A 13,373-nucleotide genomic window follows, 5' to 3' on the forward strand; every position below is an offset into this window, starting at 1 on the left:
AGCATATGTAGCAGGATCTATGGAACTCGCTAAAGTGTGTTTAGGTTAAATTTCATGACTATGAGCTATGTGGGAATTCAAGAAATAAAGAAGTGACAGCGCTTGCAATAATGTAATATATGAATTCATTCCTGAAGTAGATCGTGTGGTTTTAGTTATTACAGAAGTTTAATGTGATGAAGAATAAAAACTACCATTCAAGGCATTTTTCAATGAAGTCTCATTTCTTTCCTGAGGATCTCTCATGATACTTCAACCCCTTTGGCCACTTGTCCTGCACCTGAGCTGCCACACAAACTTGATTCCATGACTTGATACTCAGTTCTACAAGGTTTTATGGTTTTCACACATCTTTTTCCCCACAGAAATACTAATTCTTTAAGAAGAAGAAGTAGACGTCTGCTTCTCTTGGGGCAGGAGTTACTGTGTGTTTTCTTCCATGCTAACTTTCGTTCCAGAACAGATGAAGGTACTTGTTACTGGGAAACACTTGTGAGAGGACTGATTAGTACCCCACTGTGCAGCTGTGGTTCCCACACCTGACCATCCAGTGGCCTTGAATTTTTCTTAATCAAAACCCACAGTAAGAAGCACAGTTTAGATTGTGACCCAGTGCATCCGTCTGCTTTTGGTTCTATCCTCAGTCTCTCACATGCTGATGTTTTCTCTGTCTTAACTTTTGATACCAGTGTTGGAATGCTTTGTCCATATTATGACTCATGAACTGGCTTTTTGAAAAATCACCCTTTCATCCAAAGTCTGCCTTTGATAAACAATTTCATATATGTTTTAATGACATTTAAATCTCTAAAACAAATCAGAAACAAATGAAATCTACACATTACTGTGTCAAGCATTCTTCTTTGACTTACACAGACGACTCTCACCTATACCTAAGGGTCTTAAGACACATTCTCTCTCCTTCTCTCTCTCTCCCTTTTTCTCTCTCTCTCCACTTGAAGAAAGAACCAGGAATCACAATCTCAAACTCCATCAGAGCTCAGGCAGAGAAAGTGATGGATGACTTTACTCCAACCCTCATCAGCATAGAATGGAGAGTGTGGGTCTTGTTTACATCTTGTAGCCAGGAGTCAGCCCTAGCCGGGTATTTATATGAAAGGACAGGAGTCTAATGGAGCCACAGCATCTCATCATTTCACAGAAGCCAGAAGTCTTGACTATTACACAAACTCACCTGAATTTTAAATGCTGGTTCCTTTTCTTAAACTATGAAAGCCAGAACTGCTTGGTCAACCAGAGCTGGCCAAGAGGTCCCTAGTGTGCATGAAAAAGACAAAATGCATTCATAATCTCTGAATAGAGCAGAAATGGGATTTTGGTTTCAACGAGCAGCACTTTTGTCCACCTGGTCAAGAAAGCGTGACCCTCAGTTGGCCAGCATGACCCAGGCAATCGTGGACGAGCAAACACTGGCCTTCGCTTGCCCTTCCCTCAGGTATCCTCTAACCTCTACCCACAAGCTCTTCCATCGCACTCACTTTGCCCAATTGGTTTTCTGGGAACTGTTTCATAAGCAGCTCTACAACCCATTAAGTGTTAGGATGGGCCTTTCTCAAAACAATGTAGTGGACTAAAGTCCCGAGGCAGTAAGAAGAAAATAAGGGGAATAAAAAAAGAAGAGAAAGCAAGTGAAAAGAGAAGCACATCATCCAGGCTAATGGTTTTACATAACCTAATGCTGGGATATGTATTCCTCATCTCCAGGGAAAATGCAACACAAAACAAAGATGTTCTGATGGGTTGACCGACAGAAGAATAGCGAATCCACGTGCTTTGAATTTTTATGGTCCCGATGATTCTTTCTTTTTCTTTAGCTACTGCGTTTTCTTCATGGTTGCTTTCCTGAAGAGGTCTCAAACAAACCAGCACTGTCTTATGACCTTACACTCACAGAACCCAGTGGATTGGACACCTGTGAGGTAAATAATGAAGTTAGGACTCACCTTTCTTTTTTTTTTTTTTTTGGTTTTTCTCCGGTACCGGGAACCGAACTCACGACCTTGCGCTTGCCAGGCAGGCGCTTTTGCCACTGAGCTAAATCCCCAGCCCCCAGGACTCACCTTTCTGATGCTCCCTAGGAGGATAAGGATTCAGATGGTGTAAGAATAATGTGGTCACACAGATGCAGTTACAGTTTTGAATTTGTCTGTAATTATTTTCCCTAAATGACAGATCTGTCACTCCAAACACATATATTCCCATGAGTGAAGAATCCTGAAGAGAATGAGAGCTCAGAAAATACTAGGAAATTCACTAATTCATCTATACTGACTCCCACCAAGTCAGTGGCATAAGGGGCAAGAATTTAAGCTCAGGATTGCCTGGTTGGGCTAGCCCTGCAATTCCAAGTCATTTCACCTCTCCATACGTGCCTTTTCATTTGTAAAACAGTCATAAAAATGCTCACCTCAGATTTTTCACAAGTATTAAATATGATATAGAGTATACAATGAAGTCTTCCCAAAAAAAGGAACTTCTGTTATTCCATGGGAATACAAGCTCCGAGTAGATAGGGAATTTTTCAGATTTGTCCATAGGTTTTCCTCTACCGACTAGATGCCAGGAATACCTCCAGCCCAGTTGTGACAATCAAAAATGTGTCCAGACATTAACAAATGACCCCGACAGGCAAAATGTCTCTTCCTATTGAAAGTCACTGAAATAGACCAAGCGCAGGAACACAAGGGAGAAAATGAGTTATGCTTAAGCGGTGGAGACTGCGTAGATAAGGCAGCTTCCGAGTTCACCACACATGGGACCTTCTGCAGCTGTGTGTCTTCCTTGCCTGCCTTCCTGTTCCGATCACTGGTATCTGCCTGGCTGACCTCATCTCCAGGCAAGGCAGCATGTGCTGCCCAGAAATGAGGGCCCCCACCCCCTCCCTGCTCTGGGGCTGTTTTCTGAGCCCTTGCTGTGAGCATCAGTATGAGAAAGGGATGTAAGATGCCTGATCATTTTGTTCCACACCACTCGGTGTCCTGAGCCACTCAGTGGATGCTGACAAGCCAGTTCTTGTCAATGTCCATTAATCACACACAGCTTCGGTTATGGTTGCCCATTCTCCGTGATCCTTTTTATATCAAATCACTTTTTTGCCCCTTGAACAAATGTGCTATAAATGGAATCCTCAAATCAATGTTACAAGCTAATATGCTCCAGCCTGGTATAGTGGTGCATGCCTGTAATCTCAGCACGCTGGGAGGCTGAGGCAGAGGATTGCAAGTTTAGCCAACTTACCAAGATGCTATTTCAAAAGAAAAAACAAAAAGGAGCTGAGATGTGGGTTCAATCACAATAACTCAGTGGGTTCAATCACAATAAATAAATAAACAAACAAACAAACAAATAGGCTTGTGTGAGCTGCCATATATTGGAATGGAAGGCAGATATAAAAATGAAAATAAAACTGTTATTAAGCTCTGTCTCTGTGCTTTTGCTATCAAAAGCCTGAGCTGGAAATCTGTTTTCTTGGTAACAGGTAAATTAGAAATCTTCACTAAAGATGCGTGTAAGAACTGCCGGCACCTGGTTGTAATATTTCTCCATGATTTAATCAAAGTGATTGGAGGAATTGAAAAGAAAGGCTTTATCTCTGGGAGATTCACATTTAAAGTACGCCTGCTCTGGCTGGTGTCCGATGGTGCCCGCCTGTAATCCCAGCACGCGGGAGGCTGAGGCAGGAGGATCGTTGTGAGTTCAAGGTCAGCCTGAACTGCACAGCGAGACCCTGTCTCAAAAAAAAAAAAAAAAAAGATGAGGAAGCCTCAGTTCCAGCTTCCTTACAGCAGAAATTATGACTTTCAGCAAGGTCATTGACTTCTTAAAAGTTTCAGAGACCTCTTAATTTAAACGTGATGAGATTCCCAAGCCTCATAAGGTTTGAATGGAGACTGAGTTTTGTATTCAGCAAAGACTCAGGCATCAAATGAGCATTTGATTAGGTTTTGTTGTTGCTGTTGTCATTTTAACTCCTTAACATTTCCAAGCCAATGAGGGAAAAATGCTCTCAGGGAAAATGTCTTGATCAAGGCACAACCACATCATTGTCTTGAAGGAAAAGGGGGCAACCACATCCCAGAAGCACAGCACGGAAACATGACTGAGGGCCACAGACGGGAAAGGAAGGTGCAGCTTGGGATGATGAATTTATCAACCTTAGCTTGGTTTTTGGAACCCATGACTTTAGAATCAGTGTCCTAGTGAGGGAAGTCTTGCGGACCATTGCCTCAAACTCCACAGTTGTCCAATTCTTCCAGCCCCAAGTAGTTTTCTACCTAAGCTAAATTCCTTACAGTTGAGTCCAAGCCTGGTCTCTATCTTTACCAAGTTGTGCTTCTTCCTCTGCTTTACTCAGCATGTCAGCCTCCTAGCTCCTCTTGAACACTTCCCTCATCATCGTTCCTATCCTCCTTCCAGGAGAAATGCTCTTCCTCCAGATTCCTGCATGACTCACTCTCTTGCTTATTTTTGTTCTTTAGTCAAACAACACTGACCCAACAAGGCCAGACCTATGCCCTGTCTTTAAAAGTGCACCCTTCTTCAGCACCTTCTATCCATCACCTTTCACAGCTGCAGTTTTCACTGTGGGACTTAATGTAAGATCTACTGCATTTCTTGTAATATTGATCTACCTCTACATGTTTCCTACTGAGTACATTGTGTTCACTGCTCCATCTGCAGCACCAAGAACCATACTCAGCACACAAGGTGCACTAGGTGGGTGCTGGATGAAAGGAAGACTGATCTTTCTCAGTGGGTCCTTTCTAGCATGCTGAGGTACCAGAATTTATAAAACAATGACACACACCAGTGACCCCTTACATACTTTAGGACGGCCACCAGACAGGCTCCACTGGGGAGTGCCTAATTTGGTCTCAAAGCCCAGTAGAAAGGCATCCTTTCTTTTAGAGATTTCACATGCTACAGTCATAGCAGGCCCGACATAGGTAAGGGTTTAGCTAAGCTCCCTGCCATGGTGACCTTGTCTTCTTCATCTTCAAATCCACTGCCCTAGCACGGTGTCTGGCACACAATGATGAAACATCCCTGACGATGTCATTAAACGGATTAGTCAATCTGTGTAGTAGAAAGGGATCTCTCTTTTTTTAATGTCATACATGCCCACACTACTGGAATATGAGATGTGTGGTACTCTTTTTATAGATAAATGCTAATGAGCAATGAATGGCCAGAAAAATGGTGTAATCACTATGTATGTTTTCTTTCAAAAGAAGACAATTTCATTCCTTCTGAGCAAGCTCGAGTGAGACACAGAGTTCACTCTTGAAACAGTCCACTCAACATGCTGGGAAGAACTGAATTTACTGAATTCTTTATTTACTTTGATTCATTAATAAGAATGAGTATGTCGTCTAGAAAAAAATTTAAAAATTAGTGATTATTAAGGAGCTTAGAACCAGGAAGACAAACAGAAAATGTGCTGAAGACATCCACACAACTCTTACCATACCCAGAATCTCATCAGAGAAATGATTTTCTTCCTGAATGAAAAGTCATCACACCAGTGACACTGCTTTTAAGAAAAACTACATAAGAATTCTATAATTTATGTTCAGATGACTTTATATCCCCCACAGACTCCCAACTTTTTCACAGATTTGTGCATTCCATTTAAGGGAACCATTTGTATATGCAAGGTGAATTTTCACATATTCTTGGCATACTAAAAGTTTCTCTTAAAACGATGCCAAATGCACAAGAGAGATTTTCTCTGGTTCATAAGGAAAGGTGGTCATGTGTGGAAATTATTTAGCACATTCTGCCAAATGTCACCTGAGCTTCCCTCACTCGTGCAGGTACAAAACCTAGGATATTAACTTACATCAGCCAGGAGATAAGGGGAGTCTAACACAGAAGCATGCTACCTCAGCAGCCAGCTGTAACATTAACAGGGAAACTCACTGGTCACCCTTCCTTAAACATAACATTTCAAGACCAGTTCCATGGGAACTGTAGCTGCAGTTAGACCTTCATGTCAGCTGGATCTTCCTGTGGAATGTCTGAGCCCCTGATAACATGATCTGCTTAACTGAGGGTTCAGGGCTTTGAAATAGAAAGAAATAAAAGATGAGAAGCACCTCAAACCAAAGAAACAGCGTGTCTGCCTGAGAAAAACAATTGTTCTTTATCTCCAGAGGCAATTAACTGTGCAAGCGCTTTATTATAGATTTCATATTTCGAGGGCTGGGGATTTAGCTCAGTGGTAAAGCGCCTGCTTGGCAAGTGCAAGGTCATGAGTTCGATTCCCAGTACCAGAAAAAAAAAGAAACAAAAAAACCAAAGATTTCATATTTCAACTCTGAATTTCAAGGGAATAAAGTGGTGACATAGTCACATGTGTTTACCCTGTAGGGAGAAGGGCAGAGACAACATACATAAAACCATTATGGTCTATGATCTTCATATAGCTGGAGTCTATATGAAGTCTATCTTCATATAGACTGCAGAGATAACAATCTCAGCTATCTACTGTGCCTGCACCCCAAAAGGAAAGAACAAAGAGAAGATCCCAACGTTAAAGCCAAATTAAGAAGATTTAAATAGTCGTGAACAGACCAGAAGGTATGTTCAGATTACCAATATCCTTCCAAATCTGAGACTTACTGATAGATACCCCCCCACACATTTTGAGGTCACTTCAGCTCTGGGGTAATATTATTGCAGTATCATGTAGAGTAGTTTTAAAGAGCTTTGGTTATGTAACTATGCTTTCTCTTCCTCAGAGCTCAGAAGCTCATTGAGAACAAGGCCAACCTCCAATAGAAGAGAAACCTTCTTAGAAATCTAAAGTTTGGAAGTATGAAGTCTGAGTGTAAGTGCTAAATGCACCATTTACTTTGTACCTCATTTCTTTTAATGTTTCCTTTTAAAATGGGAATAAGGGCTGGGGATATAGCTCAGTGGTATAAGTGCTTGCCCGGCAAGCCTCAGGTCATGAGTTCGATTCTCAGTACCAAGAGAAAAAAAAATAAAATGGGAATAATAATATCTCCTAGCCAATACCATCAGTGAATAACGACAATGAGATGGTATACATAAAATGCCTATTGCAGTGACTTTCACAGACTAAGGTCTTGATAAATATTAGTGATTATTTTCCATAGTTAATACTCCTGACAAAGCACTGTTTCTCAGTCCCACGTAACTGGACCTGATAATTTATCATTGCCAAGAACTGTTCTGTGGAGTTTAAGATGTTTACCAACATCTCTGGTTCCTCCACATGCTAGGTGCCAGCAGCATGGCTGGGTGATTTGTGATGACTATGCATGTCTGCAGGCATTACCACATGTCCCCAGGGAGCAAAATCAAGTCCGGCTGAGAACCATTTTTCTGGAGAGCAATACCATATGAGTGATACCGTTGAAAGAGATTTAAAAAAGATTTAAGGTGTGTTATGTGCATGGACCAACTAACTCCCCACAGTGAATATAATCAGTATGTACTACAAACATGTACTAATGAAAGGAAAGAGAAAAGGAACTACAGCTGAGAAGCTTCTTGTTCCTATTATAAAATGCTACCCTGCACACATTTTGTTAGTTTTTTAAATTCTTACACGTTTCCCCTTTTGACAGCAATAGTAAGTCCTTTCTGCCTTGAGAAAACCTCCATGATCTTGTTGTGTCCTCTGAGTTCTATGTAAGTTACTCAGTTCAGTTCCCAAATGAAACAGTGAATGTAGTGGTCAACACATGCTGGAAATTCATCTCTCTTCTACTGGCTACTGTGTGGGATGATCTCACAGCTCCTGGAAGTCACTCTCCGGAGCCAGAATGATGACATCTTAGTAGAAAAAGAATTCTCAAATGAAACCTAGGTCATCACTTGGACACATACTCACGCCAAGCCTGAAGCCATCTCTATTCTTGAGATTCTGAGTGACATAAGCTAGTGAGTTCCTTTTCTATGTCAACTGGGTTGATTCAACTGCCTCCTACTTGCCAGGCATTATGCCAGGTAATTTAATACATGCCTTTATTTAACCCTTGTAGCAATCTTATAAGATCAGTCATATATTGTCCCTATTTTATAGGTGGCAACAGATGTTCAGCTTCCATTGTTTCTACAGCCAGGGTGCAGCAGAATTTTACTTCATGTCCTCCAATGCCCCGTCCAGTTTACAAGTGCCTGAGCATCAGCTTTGGCGATTTAAGAAGGGACCACAGAGCAGGAATCAGCTGAATGTGAGCAGAGCTTTGTCCAAGGTCCTTGGGGAGAAGACTTCCTGTGTCCTAAAGAAGGACAGTCTAAAAGCTCTACAGATGCATGTCAGATATGTGAAAACTATTTGCCTGGAGTGACTCAGCTCCTGCTCATTTCTTGATGCAAGAGAGGAAGACATTACATTAGTTAATATGAAATTGCCTTGTTTTGAATACATCCAAAAATAGCCAAGGAAAAAATTATCTTCACTAATAAAGTACAGCAGATATGAAACTTTCATGCTTGGGGGAGCACAAATGATCTTATTATCCTGAGCATCTTGATGGTAACTATAAAAATTCATCTTTATTTGAGTTTCAGGCAAAATAGGAAGCAGTAGTTTTACCTTATATTTCACCCTGTCTGTATCCTCCAAGCCCAAGAACTGCTCCAAAATAAGCATAACAGAATGAGAAAGATACAACTCAGAAGCCCAGCACCACCCTGGGTCAAGAATGGCAATCACTGCTTTTACCTAGAACGACCTTGTAAAGAAATTATTGTTCAGAGAAACTTACAAGTTAAGCACTGGGTCCAAGGTCAAAGGCTAGTGAAAAAACCGTGGCCCCTCTGACCTCCAAACCAGTGCTTCTTACACTACACCATGCAATTTGAACAGTGAGTGAAATTCTAAGAGCACAATTCCCACACTTCCCTCCACTAGATTCCTAGTTGTATCAACCTCACAAAGGATGGCCACTACATAAGAGTGCCATTCAACATCAGCAAAGAGCCTACATTTATACAATATTGGAGGCACAAGTATGGCTTGTGTTTGTAGCTATTATAACCATCTAGCTGCTCGAGTTCATGAACAAAATTCCCAAAAGGACAGATCATAAAGAGGCTGTCAAAGTCATGGAAAGAAGTATTTCATGAAGCTCTACAGTTTTTGGTCAAAGACCATTGAAATAATTCTGGGATTTATGTCGCCAATACGTTTGTTTTTCACTTATCATTTCCTTTACCCGAGCTACTTCACTATCTTCTCACATCTACATTTGCCCTTCTGTTTTAGTGTCCACAATGAGATCAGAGTGACTTTTATAACATATGAGCACAATTCCATGGTGTAAATGCACAGCGAAAGAAAAAGAGGGAAAGAGGGAGAGAGGGAGTGATGCGGGTGGGGGAGAGAAACCCAAATACACACGGTTACAGTTATTTATGGTTTCCTAAAGACCAGTCTTTAAAATAATCTCCTAGATCTTTGGTAATCCTCCTAGCTTTCAATATGAATTAAACCTTTTATAGGATATAAGTAGTATTTACCTTATACCTGGAAAATTAATGCAATAATTTCAAAAAAAGCTTCAAGTAGTCATGAGACACTATAAAAGTTTACTTAGACTTTAGTTCTCAAATTTTACCACAAAATCATGCTGTTTGTGTTACTGTTTCTGACAAATAGGAAATTATAGAACAATTTAAAATATTGATGTTTAAGGTAGGGATGTGGCTCACTAGTAGAGCATTTGCCTAGCATGCATGAGACCCTGATTTAATACCTAAACCCTCAACAGCAAAATAATAATAACAGTAATAATAAATAATCATACTAATGCTTGAATAAGTATTGCCTAAAACAGGCCAAGAAAAAACCCTTATCAGTACAGGATTCTAATGTGCATCCATAGAAAATATGAAGTGTACAGACATCAGTTCTTGGCCTTTCAGCTAAGATCAAGTTCAGAGTATAGACAACAGAAATGTCTATTTCCTATTATGAAGCATTTTCTATATCCAGATTTTACTGATTATAATTAATACACTGATAACAAATCATTAATTAAAAATTAAAATTTTCTGAGATTCAAAGGGGGAAAATCCACCTGACCAAATAAATTCCTAATTTCCTATAAGTCTTTTTACCTTAAAGACAATAAATAGGTAATTCTCACAAGAGAGGAGCTCTGTTGTAAACATCAATGGGTTTTGTCTGGTTGGTTGATTGGTATTTTTGTGGTGCTGGGGATTGAGCTCAGGCTTCAGGCATGCTAGGCAAGCAGCACTCTACCACTGAACTACAACTCGGCCCTACAATTTCATTTTTTTAATGTGATGACCTCTGTAGTCACCAACTTATTTCTAGGTTCTTGAAGATAAAATAGACCAGAGAAAATATTTGTGGGAAAGAAGAATTTTAAAAACTTATGAGAATCATTGTAAGAATATCAAACAGACCATCTTTTTGAAAAGTAAAATTTCAGTATTGGGGCTTTATGTAAGGGGAAGTAGGCAAACTAATTTGAAGGGAGGATTACTGCCTCCTATTCTCAAGAGTCAGGGTCTTAGGTGGTGTCTGGAACTTCCATTTTCACTCTCCTTATATTAAATACCATGTTCCTGTAAGAGCGGTCCACTTTTACAAACTGCTTTCATGTCATAAATTGATTGTTTTCAATTTGAATATAACTTCAGACCATACGGAGGTGAACTTATATTTCTTAACATTAGTCACTTGAAAATTTAAAATATAAAATTTATCTGTTGCATTTTTAAAAAGAGCTCAAACCCTAAGGAAGGAAGAAGAGGGTCAAGGCAAATGAGGTACAGGCTAGTCCCTTGAGGTACAGCCTAGTCCCTTGTCTGTAGAGCTAAACCCCGGCACTATAGGTGCTCTTGTTCTCTCTCTCTCTCTCTCTCTCTCTCCCTCCCTCCCTCCCTCTTCTTCCCTCCCTCTCTCTCTCTCTCTTTTTCTCTCTCTCTCTCTCTCCCCCTACATTCACCACTAAAAGGAACTATGGGAAGCCCTACAAGTATTCACCAACGTGACAGTAAGCAAATTTTAGAATTAAGCTCTTCCAATGTTAGTGCTATTTATTACACAGTAAGCAAAGTACATGGGCCTGAATGCAACTTGAAAAATGTCAATGGCCCCTCGTATTTATGCTCTCTCATATTAGTGCAGATGCAGAAATATACACTGAATAACAATTAATACTGTGGAAGTCTTCCAAAAACCAACAAGGTGGTCTCTGTTAGCTTAACCCAGTGTACAGTACATTTTTTGCATTTTTTTTTACCTAGTTCAACTTCAGTTTGTGGTGTGGAGTCAAATTGTGTAATGAAAATTCACATCACGTTGTGAAATATTAGAACCCTCTTCAGGCCAAAAAAAAAGCCACGCTGAATATATGAGAATTGTACAACACCCCATGCATTATACAGTTGCAGCTCTACAAACTTCCTCAAGTTGGATTGCATATCTGAACCTCAAGAATATGATCTTAGAAAAATCAAACAAAAGTCTGGAGAAAGAGCTATTAAAAGTCACAAAACTCACCTCCCCGCCTCAAAAGTGAACCACGTGGTATCTCTTCCATACCGCCGTAGGGCGCTTAGCGGCCAAGAGATGAGTTTGACTCTGGGATTCTGGATGTCCCAAAGACAGATATACTCATATGTAATCTGCAAGGCACATTCGCCATGTACATCTAAGTTAGGAGATGGCATCAAATACACATTGAATCTCTCTGGGAGAAAAACAAAAGGTTAGTCTAAAATCCCCAGGAAAAAAACATCAAAGACATTGTAGAGACAGAGAAGCATTTCAAACTAATTCAAACTCATATTCTAGGATTTGGTTGAAGATTCAGGAAGATTAATAATTCTCACAAATGGACAGTCCTAGAAAATGATTTTCTAAATGCAGACCCTATTAAATAACATAACAATAATAAATGCACTCTGTCAATATAAACAGTTATTTATATGGATAAAGACCAGTTTTAGACTTTAGAACTTTTCATAATAAAAAATTTGAGTGCCAAAAGAAGACTAAAGCAATGAAATGATGAAGATGTGATTAAAAGCTTTTTTTTCCTGCTAAGCACACATTAAGTACAACCACATTTTTGTGTTCACAACAAATACAGGTGCAAAATAATTGTCACATGATCTAGTTATACTAAACTTTTGTTATTCAACTTATAATTTATATAGCTCATTTATATAAATGAATAAAGCTCTAGCCCAAATTATTTAAATAAAATTCCACACTAATTCCATATACTTAACTAACCAGCAATTTGGGAAAAAAAAACTAATAGGGATATTAGAGCCAGTTTTAACAAAATGCTTCCTTTAGACAACTACAGGAAAGAAATATCCATTTGCTTCTTTGGATGATTGTGAAAAATGTAGCCAAGATCACTCTAAATATATTATTTTGAATAAAACCACCAAATTTTTATCCCTACAGACAACAGACACAACTACTGTATTTTTGTTATATTTCTAGAAAATTCATGAACATAAAAAACTACAGTCAAAATCTTTAAGTGATATATGAGCAAAATTCTATTACTATAGCAAACATATTTCCACCTAGCCATCATTAAGATAGATTGCTTACATTTCACAAAATAGTGTGGTATTAACAATTTAATCTTAGCAGTATTCCAAGTTAACTATTTTTAAAAAGATAATCCTTAGAATTTTCATAGAATTTAGTTTGGTAAATACAATAGTAATGTTAAGACTGTGTTCATGAAATGTATCCATGAATCTACAATTTAGATTTTCTGAATCATTTAAAACTCCCAGTTATCAAATATTTACTGCTTTCAAGTAACTATTATTTTTTAAAAATGCATTCTAATGGAGCATATTTCTCCCTTGAGAGTTCTGGACCAAGCAAGAAAGATTGATTTCCTTAAATATCAAGTGAAAAAGAGCAGCACCAAATCATTTGCTTGAAAGCAAATTTATTTGCTATTATCTGTAACTCACTCAAGAATCATAGTAGTGGGAGTGGCAATTTTAATTATAATTGCTTGAAGTTGTACAAATTAACAATGTAAAGTACTTCAAAAGACATAGTAGAATTTCATAATAGTCCCTAGCAATTTTAGGCCAGATGTATTCTTACTTCTATTTGGCAGAAGAGGAAACTTAGGTACAGAAAACTAGCATGGCAATAGTAAACCCTAGGCATAATCAATTCTTAAATTCCATTTGCAGCGCTATCAGGATACTTCTTGACAAATATACGTTTGTGGGAAGAAGATGCTGATCTGAGCATTCTAAGAAGCAATGATCACCCACACCTGTTGTGTTTCTTCTCTGTGCTTGGCTCCCAGGCATCTGCCTGTGAGCTTCTGGGTGCGTCCTCTCTGCATAGT

General features: G+C 39.2%; 1 protein-coding gene across 2 annotated transcripts in view; it reads right to left on the reverse strand.

Annotated features, from left to right (window-relative positions):
- Dok5 (docking protein 5) overlaps positions 1 to 13,373 on the reverse strand; it is a 162,320-nt gene that overhangs the window by 41,927 nt on the left and 107,020 nt on the right. For both annotated transcript variants that reach the window (XM_005392280.2, XM_013518227.1), the window contains exon 5: positions 11,534 to 11,723. In XM_005392280.2, coding sequence (XP_005392337.1) covers positions 11,534 to 11,723 — 190 coding nt within the window. The remainder of the gene's footprint in view (positions 1 to 11,533; positions 11,724 to 13,373) is intronic.

Source organism: Chinchilla lanigera, unplaced genomic scaffold (genome assembly GCF_000276665.1).
Source record: "Chinchilla lanigera isolate Chin_1 unplaced genomic scaffold, ChiLan1.0 scaffold00044, whole genome shotgun sequence".
Classification (NCBI taxonomy): Eukaryota; Metazoa; Chordata; class Mammalia; order Rodentia; family Chinchillidae; genus Chinchilla; species Chinchilla lanigera.